This window comes from Vombatus ursinus, unplaced genomic scaffold (genome assembly GCF_900497805.2).
Source record: "Vombatus ursinus unplaced genomic scaffold, bare-nosed wombat genome assembly UNPS02014821.1, whole genome shotgun sequence".
Lineage (NCBI taxonomy): Eukaryota > Metazoa > Chordata > Mammalia > Diprotodontia > Vombatidae > Vombatus > Vombatus ursinus.
Genome location: NW_020954599.1, coordinates 11,901,644 through 11,919,449, shown reverse-complemented (window position 1 = coordinate 11,919,449; position 17,806 = coordinate 11,901,644). Strand labels below are relative to the sequence as shown.

Sequence of the window (17,806 nt, the reverse complement as noted above, 5' to 3'; positions counted from 1 at the left end):
GGAAATCAGGGTGTTCATCAAGTGTCTCAGAACTACTTTGAAGTTCACCTTAAATATCTGTGTGGAAGATCTCTGAAGGAGTTACCTGAACGCTCCAGGGATATTTCCTTAGCCCTCTACTGTCTAATATTTTAAAGCAGTGACTTGGAGAAAAGCATAGATGACATGCTTATCAAACTGGCGGATGACTCAAATTTAGCAGGGATAGGTGGCAGGTGTAATGCAAAGAGGCAAGGGAAGGGAAAGAGAATCGGTATTTACATAGTACCTAGATGTGCCGGGCACTTTTTATAAATGTTATCTCATTTGATCCTCGCAAAAACTGCAAAGTAAGTGCTGTTATTATCCTCATTTTAGACTTGAGGATACCGAGGCAAACAGAAGTTAAGTGACTTGCCCAGGGTCACACAACTGGTAAGTATCTGAGGACAGATCTGAACTCAGGTCTTCCTGACTCTAGGTCCAGCGCTTTATCAATTTGCACCACCGGAAAGACTGTGACAAGTTAGAATATGGGGCCAAACCTAATAAGATGAAATTCAATAGGGGTACATGTTGGCGTATGCTTGGATTCTGTCAATTTCACCAGAACAAGATGGGGACAACATGACTAGACCCCAGTTAGACTGAAAAAGGCCTACGGGTTTAGTGGACTTAGCTTTCCTACAGGAAAGCTCAGCATGAGCCGGTAATATGATTTAGCATCAGAGCGAGAGAGACAGGGACAGAGAGAGAGACAGAAGTAGACAGAGACATAGAGGGAGACAGAGAGACAGAGACACAGAGAGAGAGAAGTGAAGTGAATAAATAAAACTAATGCAATCTTAGTCTGCATTAAGAGAGTCATCGTTTTAGAAGGATAGCATCGTAATTTCTTTTTTCATTGTACTCTGTTCCAGTCAGACCACATCTGGAGTATTATATTCAGTTCTGGGTCCCACCAGACAAGAGTAAACAATGATAAAAGACTCCAAGATCCTACCATGATCACTTGAAGGATTGTTTAAACTAGAGAAGAGATAATTGGAAGCAGGGAGAAATTTGATGGTGCTTTCAAGTATTTTCAAATACTTGTCAAAAGAAAAGCAAAAGTTGGACAATATGTTTACAGATGCCCTTGAGTGGAGCATTAGGAACATTTTCCTAAGAATCATAAGTGATGGAGTAGACTACTGTGGGAAGTAATAGGCTCTCCTTTATGAAATGTCGTCAGGCAGAGTCCTGGAGGTGTTGAGAATGGAGGTTTTGTGAGTTGTACTAGATGAAAAGCAGTATAGTATGGCAGATAGGACACTGGACTTGGAGTCAGGAAGACTTATGTTCAGGTGTTGAGCTGTGTGACCCTAGGCAAATCACTTGACCCCTCTGGGCCTCAGCTCCTCATCTGTTAAACAAGGGGCTTTGCCTTAATAGACTTCCATTGCATCTCTAAACCTATAATACCATGGTCCTGCCTATTGTATTTCTAGAAAATGAGGTGCATCACCCAACAGCAAACATTACTCTTAGAACAACCTCATTGAAAACAAGATGTATGCTCTGTTTCTCCCAAATATTGATTCCATGACACAATCCCACAGTAGAGCTCTCTGCTGGTAATTAATGATCCCAACCTGATTAAGATTCCCCATGCAAATTATGCAGTTAACTCTTTCTCTCACCTACCAATAGGTATAAGTCCTGGTATTCTTGAAATTTAAAGATACAAAGATGTTTAAGCATGGTACAATCTCTTTCTCCTGGTCATTCAAAGCTAAAGTGACCATTACCTCCCTTTCTTCCCCCAAAATCAGGCTGAAAACTACTGTAGGATTTGGTAGGAATTGCTCTTAACACCTTGCTACCTGAATGTAGTCATGTGATGATAGTAAAAATAGCAACAAGGAGTATATGGGGTCATATAATTCTCCCTGTGACCCATGAGCATCAGTCAGTATCTCTCTGGTGGGAAAGGAGTTTGCAGATTGGATGAGTGAACTCTTCGAGGGCAGGGACTGTTTTGAGCCTTTTTTTTTTTTTTAAATCCTCTGTGCTTAGCACAGTGCCTGCACATGTGTTTAGGGCAGCCTGATGGAGCCATGGATAGAGTGCCAGGCCTGGAATCAGAAAGACTACTCTTCCTGAGTTCAAATCTGGCCTCAGACACTTATTTGCTGTGTGACCCTGGACAAGTCATTTAACCCTGATTGCCTCGGTTTCTCATGTGTAAAATGAGCTAGAGAAGGAAATGGCAAACCACTCCAGTATCTTTGCCAGGAAAACCCTAAATGGGGTCACAAAGAGTCAGACACAGGGTAGCTAGATGGCACAGTGGATAGAGTATGGAGCTTGGAGTCAGGAAGGCCCGTCTTTGTGAGTTTATATCTGGCCTCAGATACATACTAGCTGTGTAACCCTGGGCAAGTCACTTAACAAATGTTTACTGAATGACTAACTGATTGACTAATTGCTGTGCCACCACTTTCTTAGCACCGGAATCTTGCTAAAGCCACCAAGTATCTAATGGTGAAACACCCCATTCAAGGACATCTGTGAATGTGTTGATGTCTGACTTATTGCACGACCCATAACTGCTTTTTTTTTTTAAACAAGCAATAGTGTAGCCAGATTCTTAAACCCTCAATTCAGAGAATTAAGGTATCTGTCTAAACTACAAAGAAAGGAATAAGGTGACAGTCCTAATCCAAAAAATATGTATAATGGTGTATTCATCTCTAAACTTAGCTTAACATGCAGGACCTGTACTTACTTGTCTTTTCCATTAAAGTCCACTAGAATGAAACTTAAAGTCCCTAGGGCAAAGGTAAAGTGCTTATCTCAGAATATAATTACACATCCTGGTCTCTTTGCCAGATTCATGGCAGGATTGAGCAGTTAGCTTGGGTCAGAGGATTTTGAAGGACTTCATATATCCTTAAACCGGCAGGGACTTCATATATCCATAAGCTGGCAGCTTCTTCACTACTCCATTACTACCTTGCCCTATCCAGACAAAAATTTCAACATTTTATGAAGTGTGCATTTTTCAGAGGTTTAATTTTTTAATATGTGTAATAGGAAGATCTGAAAAGTTGGTAAAAGAAATATCTTCAACAGTCTTAAAAATTATGGGAATAAGAGTAAAAAATGTCTACTCCATGTTACACACTTTTCCCTTCCTTTGCCCATAAGATTTGGGGTTAGAGGTGCTAAAGCTCCAGTAATAACTAGAGAAAATCAGTTCCTTGAATAATTCAGTTTATGCATTGTCTAACTTGATTAAACAGAAAATTAAGGCCATTGTAAAGGCACAAATGTGCCATTAGGCCACCCCCTTTCTTCCTGGCCTATTTGGTAATATTGCAGTTAAGAATGAAAGATTTTAAGATGCCCATTCATAAAGTTTCATGCTTACCAAACTTATTTGGATTGGAAGTTTCATAAGGAAAGTAGGTGTTCTTGGATATTTTCCAGTACTTTTTGTTTGGACTACAATGGGAATAATAGAAGACACCATTTTTTTTTCTTCTTATATTTTTTCCTGGCTTTTGTGTGTGTTTCCTCCCTTAACTAAACTTATGAACTTCAGAGGAAGATATTAAATTAACTGAACATGTTTTAAAAGGTTTGGCCTTATTTTGAATTTTGTTATGGGCCACCTGTCCTTAATCAGTTAAATTCTGACTATAGTCTTATTTTATTAAACATTCTATTATTCATATTGGAAATGTATTTGTACCTCAGACTAAAGGACACAACCATAAAAAACTCAAGCAAGATTACAAGTTCATATTGTTTGTGACTGAAGAACACTTTTGCCTAAAGGAGAAGTAGACAGGTATGAAAAATGGATACACCCACTTTTGAATTCACTAGACCAGAGCCTTGACTTTTCTGAAACCCATCCAGATGTACAATGACTCCCAAATGTGCTGGTTGAGGCTAGAACGGAGTGTAAATGACCATTATAAATCAAAACACTCTTTCAGTTTGCTTTTTTTTTTAGCTGCCTTTGCTACTGAAGTTGGAATTATTAAATTTTCAGTCTTCCAAGTACTGTCCACATTGTGTGTAGTAGGGAGGAATAATTTCATTTTGTTTCAGTATGTCACACACTTTGTGGTCCTTCATATATTTAATCCAAGTTGCTTTTTAAAAAATAGGATTCCTATGATCTAACCTTCAGTGAGCCTTGAGTGTAACTGATTTATATATCATCGCTTTACTATTAAGACACTAAGGCAAAAGAAAATGTTATTAGTTCTGAAGTGCTGTTTAACAAATGCAGGAGCTGTCTCTGGCAACCTGATTTAGGACTGATAAATAAAGATAAATTCTCTAGGCTCATTCAGGTTGTCATGTTCTTAATTTGTGGTGTGGGAAACTTTGATTTTTAAAGTACTTATTTACCAAAGGTGAAAGTGCTGGCAAAGCAATTATGTGCTGAGGGCTGTTGTTCATACCATTTTTTGCATGTTGGGTGTGTTCAAACCTTTATACTCCCTGTGCTGATGAAATCCAAGAAGGGGGATGTATCAGTGATCATTAATTCTTAGCCTCTTCCAAATTAGGTGTAAGCAATGGACACCAGGATGTTGGAGTCAGTCCTATCTCCCTTTGATATTTCCTGAAGTTTTGTGATGCTTTTCCTCGTGAAAATAGCAAATGCTTTTTTCCCCTCCCCCTTAAAAAATTAAGAATAGGAAATAATCAGTCATCACAACTATTGCAAGGGAAAGTAGGCCAAAATTTTGTGCGCGCGCACACACACACACACACACACACGACAATGCAGATGAAAAAAGAACTGTAGCCCAAATGGAAGAGTAACAGTTAATGTTAAAAAATGAAATGTGGCCCCGGAAACAGTGGAAGGCAACAAAGTAACCATCAGGTCAAGAAAAATCAATGCCAATTTTCTCTGTCTCCATTTGCACGAGTGACTGAATGAGATGTTCCTAAGGACTCTCCCTTGCTTCTTCCCTATTCTTTGTAAAACTAGCTTAAGTGTTCTGACTCTTTTAAATCTATAGGAATAAGTATCCTAATGACTTTATTCAGATTGGCTGAGGGAGAGAAACAGAGATACTGAGGCTTTTTTTTGAATGGGTTTTTTGTTAAGCCTTTGATATGGCTTGAGAGAAGAAATAAGTGTAAGCTTTCAGTGAGATTGGCACTAGAGAAACAAAAAGGCTTTTGTGATAACTCATGTGAAGAGGAGTCAGCTTGCAAGGAGGAAAAGCTTCCATGGATACACAAACATCTTTTCAGGTTTTCAGCAAGGCAGTTAAGGGAAAGAAGAAAAATTCATTATAATTACATTTGATATCTGTAAAGATGCCTCGTGGAAAGCAATCCCAGAGTGTTTCCAGCATTCTTCCCTTTGTATTTTTAAGATTTCAGGGGGTCAGTGAGAACTACTGTGGTGGCATGGATAGTACAGAAACACAGGTGCTAGAATGACTGTATGACCGTATCCCTGAGGGAACAGCAGCTTTGCCCGCTTTCAAAGGGAAGATGATTGAAAAGAAGAGTCAACTGAGTCTAAGAGGGAGAATTGAGGCATCTCACTCTGGACAGGCAGTGGTACTCTGCAAGAGCCCTGACTCACAAGCACCATTTAGTACTTACTTTCCCACAGCAGGTATTTCCATACAACTTTAGAAAGTCACTCAGCGTTGTTCCCTAAGGAATTTTATGTGTTTTTGGTGAGCTATTTGCTTCTTTTTATCCCAAAATGACATGTCAGGTCCACAAACATTTATTAAACTCTTACTATGTGCCAGGCACTGGGCTAAATTCTGGGGTAAACCAAAGAGGGCAGAAGCAATCCTGGCCCTCAAGGAGCTTCCATTCTAATGAGAAAAACAGCATGTAAATGAATAGGTACATACAAATTAGGTGGAGAGTAATCTAGAAGGGAAGGCAGTAGCATCTTGGGTCACCAGGAAAGGCCTTCAGCAGAAGGTAGGATGTGAGCTGAGATTTGAAGGAAGCCAGACAAGCTAGAAAACAGAGGTGAGAAGGGAAAGCATTAGAGGAATGAGGCCAGTTGAGAAGGTGGGAAAACAAGAAATGTCATGTTAGAAGAACAACACAGGATCATAGAGTGCATGGAGGGTAATAAAGTATAGGGAGACTGCAAAGGTAGGAAGGGGCCAGGTTTTGAAGAGCTTTGAATGTCAAACAGAAGATTCTATGTTTGATCCTGAAGGTAATAGGGAGCCACTGGAGTTTATCGAGCAGAGAAATGACGTGGTCAGACGTGTGCTTAAGAAAAATCACTTTATGATGAGCAGGGTGCTCTCAGAAAAACCTGAAAAGACTTAAATGGATTGATGCAAAGTGAAATGAGCAGACCCAGGAGAACATTGTACACAGTAACAGCAATATTGTAAGATGATCAGCTGTGAATGATTTAGCTGTTCTCAGCAATACAATGATCTAAGACAACTCTGAAGGACTTACGATGAAAAATGCTGTCCTTCCCCAGAGAAAGAACTAATGATGTCTGAATACAGATTGAAACATAGATTTTTTTTATTTCCTTTGTTTTTCTTGGGGTTTTTTTTTTGGTCTGTATTTTCTTTTACAACATGACTAATATGGAAATATGTTTTGTATGACTACACATGTCTAACCTATATCTGCTTGCCTTCTCAATGAGAAGCACAGAAAGGGATGGAAAGAATTAAAAAATTGTTTTCATGTAATTAAGGAAAAATAAAATACTAAATCATAAAAGGGAGGTAGGGAATCACTCTAACAGCTATGTGGAGGATGGATTGGAGTGAAGAGATACTTGAGCCTGACAGACCACACTTTCATACAAAGTCAAATGACGTAATGAATGTAAACCATTTTATAAACCTTAAAGTGCTATATAAATGGTAGCTAATATCATTTACTGTAATTATCATCTGCTTGGATATCTTCCCTTATCAAGGAAGATTTCAAGTTATTCATACATTTTTGTCAAGTGAAATTCATAATGATAATGTTGTGCCGTATGTCTTCACAACCACCCCCTCCCCATCTTCCTCTCACTGCTCAATAAGCCCACCTCCTTTCCCAGTCATACTTTTCTTTGATGATTTCCTTCATCAGTGGAAGTAAGCTGCAGTCTCCTGGCATCTGCCTTGCCCCTCTCCATATCTGTTTAGGTCACCGCCCCCCTTCTTTCCTTCTTCCAAGATGGTGGCGTCTCAAGATTTGACCCTGGGACCTGCCTGGGAGAGTGTTTGTGGTAAAAGGATGTCATCTGGCCATCTCTCTTTTTTTCCTAATAAACTCTTGACTCAACTCATTGTCTACTTGTAGTGGTTATCTCAGAAATATGTACTGATGTAGGGATAGGAGAAGGGACTCCTGATTATAATGAATATCAGCATCTTCTCTGCCATTTATGGTCTCAGAGAACTGCCTAGCACACTGAGAGGCTGATTTACAGAGGTCACACAGCTAGTAAGTATCAGAGGTGGGAGCTGAATTCAGGTCCACTCTCCATTATGCCACAGTACCTCTTACGTTTATTCGTGTGCGATAGATAGAACGCTGGGCCTGGAGTCAGGAAGACCTGAATTCAAATCCAGCCTTCCATACTAGCTATGGAACCCTGGACAGGTCACTCTAACTTTGTTTGCCGTAAGATGGGAATAATAATGGCACCTACCTCCTGGGGTTGTTGTGAGGATCAAATGAGAAAATATTTGCAAAGTGCTTACTTAGTATAGTGTCTGGCATATAGTAGGCACTATATAAATGCTAGTTGTTATTATCGTTAGTGTATTTTCATGTATTGATCCTAAATCTAACGTGCCATAAATATTAAGATTGTGTGCTTATTCTGATACTGCTTTAAGGTTTTTCCATCACTCTCATGTCTGCACTAACTCCACTGAATTTTCCTTGACCTTCCCTATTCTCAGTTTTAATCGAGGCCACATTTCAGGTAGCATCAGCATTCCCTTCAACTCTGCATTCACCACAGAAAGAGAGCTCTCCCAAGGCCCTTCCACTGCCATGCTCCAGAATTTCAAAGGGAAAGTTATTGTCATTGTGGGAAATGTGGCAAAACATACAGCAGAGGTAAGTTGCTCCCTGGACAACATATCCATACCTGTGAATTTTCTTCTCCACCCACCATACCAAGATTCACAAGTAAGGCAAAGGATGAAGATCGGTTTTATTTATACTTTTTCCACTGGGAGGGGAAAAAAAAGGAAAACAGTATTTTTTTTTTCAATGTTCAGCATCAAAAGCATTAGTGGGTTTCTTTTCTACCTGCTTTCTGAATTCACAGGGCAAGGGTCTGGTATTATTGAGAGAGGACTGAGCAGAAGTGTTACCTCAGTCATCATAAAAGAAGATAGCCCTTGAAGTAGGGAGTAGACATAGGGCTTGGAGAAGACTGAGTCTTTCTGCAACAGGCTGCTGAAGTGGCTGTAGTAAGGGCAGAATGAAGATGAAGGTTCTTGGAGTCTGGGTTATACTTTGTCCAATATTCGGAGCTTTCTCATGGGTAGACTAGAATAAAATTAACTATTCAAGAATGAGTTCTTTATGAAATGAAGATGAGCATTAACTCATGTCTTCATCCAAGTTGCACATTCCAGTGATGCAGACATTGTCAATGAGGGTAATTCATATCTGGAATTCCCTGGCCAGAGGCCATTTCAAACAAACACATCTTCTTCCTAGAGGCACAGGCTGTTGGAAACTTTGTCTCACATTCTCCAGTTAGAACCATATGCACATTGGCCTCCATGATTAATCTCAGCTGGCCATGTTACAGAAATGCTGAGGTAGGCATGCTGAGCGGTATAACCTGAATGAATTTTACTGGGAGATCCTTCTTTCATCCACGAAGATCATCCTCAGGACCCATCAGCCAGAGAGGACAACATAAACCCAACTGATTCATGGGTAGTCACTATCTCATAGGGAGTAAAGATCCAGCTTAAAGTTGCATTTCACATAAATTAGAGGAAATGGAAACAATCGGTTGGTTTTTAGAGTCAACAAAGTGGCACAGTGGATAGAAATGGACCTGGAGTGAGGAAGATGGGAGTTCAGATATGACCTCAGACACTTACTAATTGTGTGACCCTGAGCAAGTCACTTAACCCTGTTTACCTCAGTTTCCTTATCTGTAAAATCAGTTGAAGTTATGGCAAACCACTCCAGTGGTTGCCAAGAAAACCCCAAAAGGGGTCACAAAGAGCTCGACACAACTGAAAAATGACTAAACAACAACAACAACAACAAGGTAGGGCATCCCCTAGCTCGAATCGTAGAAAAGAACAGGCACTATGGGCTGTATTGCCATCAGATTTACCAGATGTTTGTGATATTCTCCAGATGCAAACAGATTCTACAATCAGAGGAAAAGTACGTCTGTGTGAGCCAGTATCTTATCTCTATCATTACTCTTATAGTAAACTTCTACTGCTGCGTGATCTTCCAAGGCACCATATGCCAATATGGATGTGACTATGATGTAGTTATGGAAAGGTACCTGAAGTTGGAGTCAAAAGACCCGAGTCTGAGTCCCATTCGCTGGACCACGGGCAAATCTTTTAATCTCTCAGAACCTCCATTTACTCAGCAGTAAAATGGAGATAAAAGACTAACGCATAATGGTTCAGTGGATAGGACACTAGACTTGGAGTCAGGAAGACCTGGGTTCAGATCCCCCCTCAAAAGCTTATTGTGTGACCCAGAGCAAGTTAATTAACTTCTCTGTGCCTCAGTTTCCTTATTTGTAAAATGGGAGAAGGGGTAGTCTCAGTGGTCTCTAAGGTTCCTGCCAGACATGGATATATGTTCTTATGGTCCTGCCTACCCTCAGGGTTGTTGTCATGAGAAAAGCTCTTTGTAAATCTCACAGTGCTATATGAATTCAGCTAGGAAAAAGTGTGGCATAAGGGAGTCTTAACTTGGAGTCAGCTGGGTTTGAATCCCTTCTCTCACTATCTCTGTGATACTAGCTTCCCAGTCTCAGTTTTCTCTTCTGTAAAATGGGGGTGCTTTATCTATACTACTTCACTGGTTTATTGTGAGGGTCATATGAGATGTCCATAAAATGTTTTGTAAGCCTGATGCAGGCAGAGTGGTTACCTGGGCCTCTAATCCTGGAACTCCCCAAACCCAGCTAGCTTACAGCCTTAAAGCACTCTACCAATATTGGTTATGATAATTAATCATTATATTATAATAATCATATTATCTATTTTCATTGTTATTAATTATTAGAATTACAATTTCATATTCAAAATTAAGTTTGAGGACCATTTTAAAATGTCATTTTCTAGAACTGGAGAAAACCCTAAAATATTTACTTATTTGCATTTGCATATACAGTATTTGTTTGTTTACCACACTGGCATTTTCTCCTCTAGGAGCAGGCATGGGGATGATTTACCTGACTTAACTCAAGCTAGCAGTTCAAGTGAATAAGTATTTATTGAGCATCTGGTATTGAGGTCATTCTAGGCGTGAGTGTATACTTAATCAATGCTATTGGATGGCGCGGTATGGGGCAATGGAAGGAATACTCGCTGTGGAATCGAATACCTGGGTTCAAATATCTCCTCTTACACTTAATACTTGGGTGACTTTGGGTAAGTCACTTAAACTCCGTGGGCCTCAGTTTCCTCATTTGTAAAATAAAGAGATTGGGGCAGCTAGGTGGCCCAGTGGATAGAACACCAGCCCTGGAGTCAGGAAGACCTGAGTTCAAATCCGGCCTTAGACACATAACACTCACTAGCTGTCTAACTCTGGGCAAGTTACTTAACCCCAATTCCCTCCCCAAAAAAAGAAAGAAAGAAAATAAAGAGATTGGACTCCATGGCCTTTCATGTCAACAAGCATTTATTAAGCACCTAGTATATTCCAGGCACTGCTCAGCGCTAACTTACAAACAAAGAAAAAGCAAAATAAAAATAAAAAACCGGTCCCTTCCCAAAGAACTTACACTCTTAATGTGGGAAGACAATGTGCAAACAAGGTATAAACTAGATCATTGGGAGATAGTCACAGAGGAGGGGACTGGGAAAGAGTTCTTGCAGAAGGGAGTATTTTAACTGAGTTTTAAAGGAAGCCAGGAGGAAATCGTGTGTGGTAGAGAGTTAGTAAAAATGCTCAGAGCCCAGAGGTGCATCGCAGCGTCCAGTGTCAGCAGATCAGAGGAGTGAGGTATGAGAATGCTCAGAAAGGCAGGAAGGAGCCAGGTTGCAAAGAGCTTTAAAAGCCAGAGAGGTGACTTTATATTTGGTCCTTTGGATAATAGGGAACCTAGTCTAGTGGGGTCTAGTGGGGGGTGGGGGGCAAACCAGTGTGAATGAAAGATTCCAGAGTTGAGCTCAGCCTTCCAGGCCTCCACCTCCAGGTTACTAAAGTGTACCAGAAATTTTCATGAGATGGTATCTAAGAACCTTTTGAAAAGGTGTAGTTTGCACTTCCTCTCCAGGTGTGGCCCCGCTAGCACTGGTTATTTGGGATGCCTTGATTTGAAAGAAGTAAGATAACAATTCTTCTGAACTGAAGTCAGTCCTTGGCAGCTGGAAGACTGCTAGCTTCAAAACCTAGTCAAGTGCTATGAAGAGATGCTGGAGGTACCATCACTAGGCAACCTGACAAACTGGGATTTCAAAAGACTGTGATGTTTTGCCAAGTCCAACTTTGGGCTTGGGAATTTTTTTTTTGTTAATAAGACAGGAGGCACTGATTTTAATTCTTCTGATTTTACCTCCTTAGAAAGTTACTGGTTTGAAAAGAAGCAAGTATAAGTCAAATATGGCTTAACCATTGAAAAATCACAAGCGGCAAAATGGCTCCTGGAAACGCTAGGAAAGAATAAATGAGCCATTTGTCTAGCGTGCACCTGCAGGAAATTATAGTCACCCATTTGCTATGAGAATTATGTAAGAGGTTCTGTCTTTTGTAAAATAGATATGAAGAAATTACTTTAAAATGACCAAATGTGTTGGAAGTTGGAACTTACAAAGAGTAGAAGGAACAGTCAGCCAACAAGCATTTTTATTAAGCACTTACTATCTGCCAGGCACTCTGCTAAGTGCTACCAAGAAAAGGCAACTGTGGGAATGACTTCTTTCTAATAGGACTGTCTGTGATTAGAATGTGTTTGACACCGTGCTAATTATGCCTCTGCTGACTACTTTGCATAATTTAAATTGATTTCCTGCAAGGCAGGGTCGCATCTAGGTTCAAGTCTGGCCTCTGCCATATACTGTCTGTATGACCCAAAGCAAATCATTTAATTTCAGGAAGGGACAGAGGAAGGAAGGAGTAAAGAAAAGAAGGAAGGAGGGAGGGAGACAGACAAGCATTTATTAAGCACCTGCTCTATGCCAGGCTCTGTGCTAAGCATTTTAGAAATATCTCATTTAAGAGCATCCAGCTGCCTGTAATCAGCAGGTGCCAGTCCGCTTTGGTAGAGGGAGTTGTTCATTCAGAGCTCCCTGCAGCAATAAAATCTAAAGTTAAGTTTAAAAAAATAATGATAAAACAATTTAAGTCACTGAGTTAATTTAGGAAGAGTACTGCCTTTCCTCTGCATCTGCCACTCCATCTTCAACTCTAGTTCATCAGGCCTGGATACAGCCATCAAGCTACCCTCCAGTGACACATTGAGGAAACCCTTAGAATCTACAATCCCTCTTGCAAACAAAACCCAGTTCTCAGCCACAGAGGGGAAGAGCTGGGGTGGCAAAGACCCCAGTGTCATGTGGGGCTCCCATAAAGAGGCTGCCCAGGGTCAGGATTAAGTTGTACTAAATCCCACTCTATCAGCAAACCCCTTAATTTTCTTCACCCTAAAGGCTGAAGGAAGCAGTGAGCTAATGTTTAATCAAGCATGTCTGAATGTGCCATGAGCAAAATTATATTTGCATAAAAGGAAAGCAGAGTTCAGAGCTGAATGTCCTGAAGTATGCACAGTTTATTCTTGAGCTCATGGAATATTAGTTATCGCAATCAGGGTGAACTCAATTTTGCTTTGCTCTCAGTTGCTGCTAGAGAGGTAGTGAAATTAAATTGACAAGCCAAATAGATGTTAGGTGGAGGAAGAGTGAGAAATAAAGAGTAAAAAGGAGTATGAAAATCACTTCCAAGTCCAATTGTGCCACATTTCAAGTGAAAGAAATAGCAGAATCTCCTGCTTGTACATAGATAATCATCTGCCTTAGACTCTCTTGGGAAACTGCTGCTCAGGTTGCTAGACCAGAGTCAGATTTCCTGGGTGGAGAGGAAACCATTCCAAAAGACAAAGCCATGTGCTTCTTGAAAAGCTATGGGTTGGGGAAGCAGTCTCGGAGAGTCTCTGAGAAAAGTTGGGAAAGAGTCCATAGGTCTTTGGAATCCATGGAGGTTTGGGGCAGAGATCATGTGATTCATCTGCTTAGAATAGATCCGTTTCAGTACATTATCAGATTTGCTTAATAAAAGTACCACTTTGGTCTCTTTTTCTTTTGTATTAACTAGACCTTAAGTTCAAAGAGTTCAAAAAAAAGCTAGCCCCGCTACTGAGCATATTATCCAGGCTTGGTTGTTTCAAAAGGGAGTTCACCATTTTCTTGAATTTTACTCTTCAAGACATGACTCTTAATTTTAGTTAAATAGCTGATCAAAAAAAAAGTCAGTATATTTTATTTTTAGACACATAGTCACCCACTATGCTGCCCTTGGCCTACTCTCAACCCCATTACAAGCTCTCAGATTTCTCAGATCTACAAAAAGCTTCACAGTGACTCTTCTAATGCCATCTTATCATTTCCCAGAAGTAAATTAAAACTGCTAGCGTAAATGATGACTTAGCATAGAAGCATGCATAGTGGGCTATCTATAATAATTAGCCCCTCAGTTCTTTTTTTACTGTGGGAAAAAAATATACGGCTCGATAAAACTCTGGGAATAGTGATGAACCTCATCCTGGAGGAGCTAGCCAGTAAACTGTGGGTCAGAACAAAACGAATCCTTCCCCTAGTGTTTTCGTAACGACAAAGAGGCCTCAGTAGCGTGTTATGTGGGCCTCTGGGACTCATAGAAAACTCCAATAATTATTGTTTATTCTTTACCTAGATAATTTTGGGGTCACTGGACCATGAAGATTTAATCCTCACCAGAATGTATCCTTCAAAATGTTATCTCAAAAAGAGATGGAAGGAATCTTTGCTTTCACACAGTCTTGTCAACCCTTTGGGACAGTTTCCAGTTTAACTCATCCTTAAAAATGTCATATCCTTGGCACAAAATCAATGCCTTTCTTTTCTCATTAAAGAGCTGTCTTGCCTAGGTGGGTGTGATGGCCATTTGTAGTAAGGAGCCTTCAATGTTGTTGCTATCTATCTTTGTCCTAAGAACCCACTTGTGACTACACCCAGGGAAGATTCTTTTGTGTGACACTTGGAAACCAGATCCAAACTTGGGTTGTGAAGAGGTAGATGATTATGTAGACATGCTTGGGAAATCAGTAAAATTTAAAATGTGATACCATTGGGGGGGGGGGTTGTGTTAAATAAAGGGAAATTCAAAATGAGTAAGGTTTATTATTGCAGTTCTCTTTAATGAGATGTGAGAGGCATATAGTGCCTAAGAGCTGGTCTCAACGTCAGAATGACCTGGGTTCAAGTTCTACCTCTGAGAGAGACTGTGTGACTCTGGACAAGTTGCAAAATCTCTCCATGCCCCAGGTAGCACCCTAAAGCTGCCAGTTATAGGGTAGATGCCCATCTGCATTGGTACAGGGTCACTAGACCAATTAAATCATAGGCCCAGTCCAAAAGGGCTATTCCTGTATTTCTTTACTCTATTGAATATAGAATATAATATAGACCTGGGCTTTTTTATTTGAAGTTTAGTTTTCTCTGTGATAAATCTGTGTGTTTTCCTCCTGTCTTTTCCTTGGTTCCTGATCCCAGTTGCATCTCACTGTGTGGCATGTAGTGATCACTCATGCATTGCTTTACCTTTTCAATGCATTTGCCTCAGGAAAAAACCAGGTTTCTCTCTCCTTCCTCTCCCTACCACCTAATCTCACTCTTCTCTTCCCTTCCTCTTCCTTCCCTGCCTCAGGCTTTTTCTCTCTTTGTTCTCTGAGACTTATTCTCATTAACCTGCTGAGTACAATTTTGTGATCCAAGCAGGAAAAAAAAAGAAATGAGTCTTTTCCACTTCTTTGGAAATTTCATAATGATTGGATGTATTTGTTGTTCCTACCTGTCTGGCTCCAGATAGTATCTGCCCAGCTCTTCAGATTAATAGGACACTTTCAAGCTACTTTGTATGAGATCTTTTACCTGTCAGAAAGTTTCTTGGAACCCTCGATAGTTATTCCTTAAGTACTTAGCTGAAGAATGAAACATGTTTCACCTTTATCAGTCAAGTATGCCAGGAATTCCTCTTCATCTTGATAGACTAGTAAGCATTTATTGTGGTTAAACTTTTAGCTTTCTTTCTAACTTTTTCCTTTCTTTTCAACAAATGATAATGTTCCCTGGTTTGGCCTCAGACCGTTTCTGTATTAATGGAACTTGGACTCAGTATATCTCATCAGAGGATTATAGGTAAAAATTCAGACTCTTCCAATCTAGTTCAAAATCTGGCCAGTGAAGGAAAATCATATAACTATGAGAAAAGTTAAGTATCCATGCACTATTCTCACGCCCTTAGTTTTTTAGAAGTGTCATATAAAATTAAAAGCAAGCTACTGGCCAAGTTTTACAGTATGGGTGCTCTACAACTCTTAATCTGGGTTCTGACATCAAGTTTCTGTATTTGTATTGTATGTATAACGTTTCCTTGAGAAAGCAGCCCAAAATTCTTTTTTAAAAATCTCCAAATTTTCAGCAAAAGCCGCTGAGTCACCTTTTTTTCCCAAACCTTATAGTTTCTGGCCCTATTTTCATGACACAAAACAGGACGAAAGTTATCCTGTCTCAATATGTGTTATTCCACACGCCCACCCTGCCCTCCACAGCTCACCATTTAATTACTCTTTACCACAGGAATGTCTGTAGATGAATGAGAAACTAACCATCCTTGCCCTCTCAGTCAACCTGAAGAGAGTTGGAACTTGGCTTCGATCCATCACTGTTCTAACTGGGTTTTGTTACATCTTAAGTGTATACATTCTTTGCAGAATGTCGTTCACGTGATGTAACATGACCAATGTTCACAGGCACAGTTGGAGTTTACTGCCCCAAATGGGCAAGTATAAACTAAGATTGATAAATTGTCTTTGGTGGTTTTCAGTTCCTAGGTTCCTCAGACCAACTGGAAATGTACCATATGAGCTTCATTATGACTCCTGATACATGATGGTACTTAGTCAGTGGAGGTCTGACCCACTGAGTGCACTCAGAAGAGGCTTATCTTCTGATGTAGTGCTATGCAAAATGTTCTTTATTAAAATAAGAAACATTTGCCGGATAACTTTTTCTATCACATTGTAAAATGGAATCTGTAGTTAAACCTTCACCACCAAATTTAGGATTTCTTTGTGCTTATTAGTGTAAATGGTTTCCATACTTATTGCTGGGAGATCTGGTTTGAAAGTACAAGCTAGGATAATAATGATGATGATAATAATAATAATAATAATAGTTAACAATTATTAAGCACTTACTATATGCCAGGCACTATGTTAAACACTTTACAGTTATCTCATTTGATTCTTATAACAACCCTGGGAAGTAGGTGCTATTATTATCCCTGTTCTACAGATGAGTCAATTGGAAGAAACTACTTTCCACTTAAGTCAGCAAGAATTTTTTAAGCACTACTGTGTGCCAGGCAGTATGCTCAACGCATAAATGCTCTCAAGGCTCACTGTCTCTTTGAGACTATGGGAGAGACAATGTGCAAACAACTATGTGCAAACAAGATATATGCAGGTTTGGGGGCTGGTAGGTGGCACAATGGATAGAGCACCAGCCCTGAAGTCAGAAGGATCTGAGTTCAAATCCGGCCTCAGGCCATACACTTGGCACTTACTAGCTGTGTGACCTTGGGCAAGCCACTTAACCCCAATTGCAAAAAAAAAAGAAAAAAGATATATGCAGGATAAATAGTCACAGAAGGAAAGTACTGGTGTTAAGGAGGACAGTCATAGAAGGAGGTGTTTTTTAGGTGGGACTTGAAGCGAGTCAGGAGGTGGAGATGAGAGGGGAGAGAACTCCAGACATTGGAGGGGCAGCCAGTGAAAAGGAATGGAGTCGACAGATGGAGTGTCCTGGGTTAGGAAGAGACAAGAGGCTAGTGTCACAGGAGGTTTCTTTTCTCAAAGACACCATGGAGAAACTTCCAAAAAAATGTATTTTAATAAAACTAAAGTTCAATGCCAACAGAAATATGAGATGGTTTTACCAACTAGAAAGGCTTTTGAATATGGGCTTGGCATCAGACTGTATATCTGTCATCAGAGAAACAGCCTAACTAAGCTTGGAAAGGCCCTTTATTAAGAAATCAGAGGATTATAGATCTGAAACTGGAAGGGATCTCAGCAGCAATCCACTCCAGTCCCCTGCCCTCTTTTACAGATAGGAAGACTGAAGCCTTGGAAGATGAAGTCAACAAGTATTTAGTGTCAGAGGCAGAATTGGAACCCAGCGCCTCTGACTTCAGAACCTGTGCTCCGACCTTTGTATCATGCTGCTTCCAGTTGGCCACAAGCTGAACGATCATTTTGACCACAGCAGCTCATTAAACTAAGTAAACCATGGAGAGATTGTGATCTGCATCTCAGAAAAAAGTACACATACCAGTGAAACCATAGATCCCTCAGGTATTGAAGGAAGGATAAAGA

At 40.1% G+C, this 17,806-nt stretch overlaps 1 protein-coding gene across 2 annotated transcripts in view; it reads left to right on the top strand.

The window, feature by feature from the left end:
• TBCK (TBC1 domain containing kinase) overlaps nucleotides 1-17,806 on the top strand; it is a 256,604-nt gene that overhangs the window by 225,761 nt on the left and 13,037 nt on the right. For both annotated transcript variants that reach the window (XM_027837556.1, XM_027837554.1), the window contains exon 25: nucleotides 7,908-8,067. In XM_027837556.1, the coding sequence (XP_027693357.1) occupies nucleotides 7,908-8,067 (160 nt within the window). The remainder of the gene's footprint in view (nucleotides 1-7,907; nucleotides 8,068-17,806) is intronic.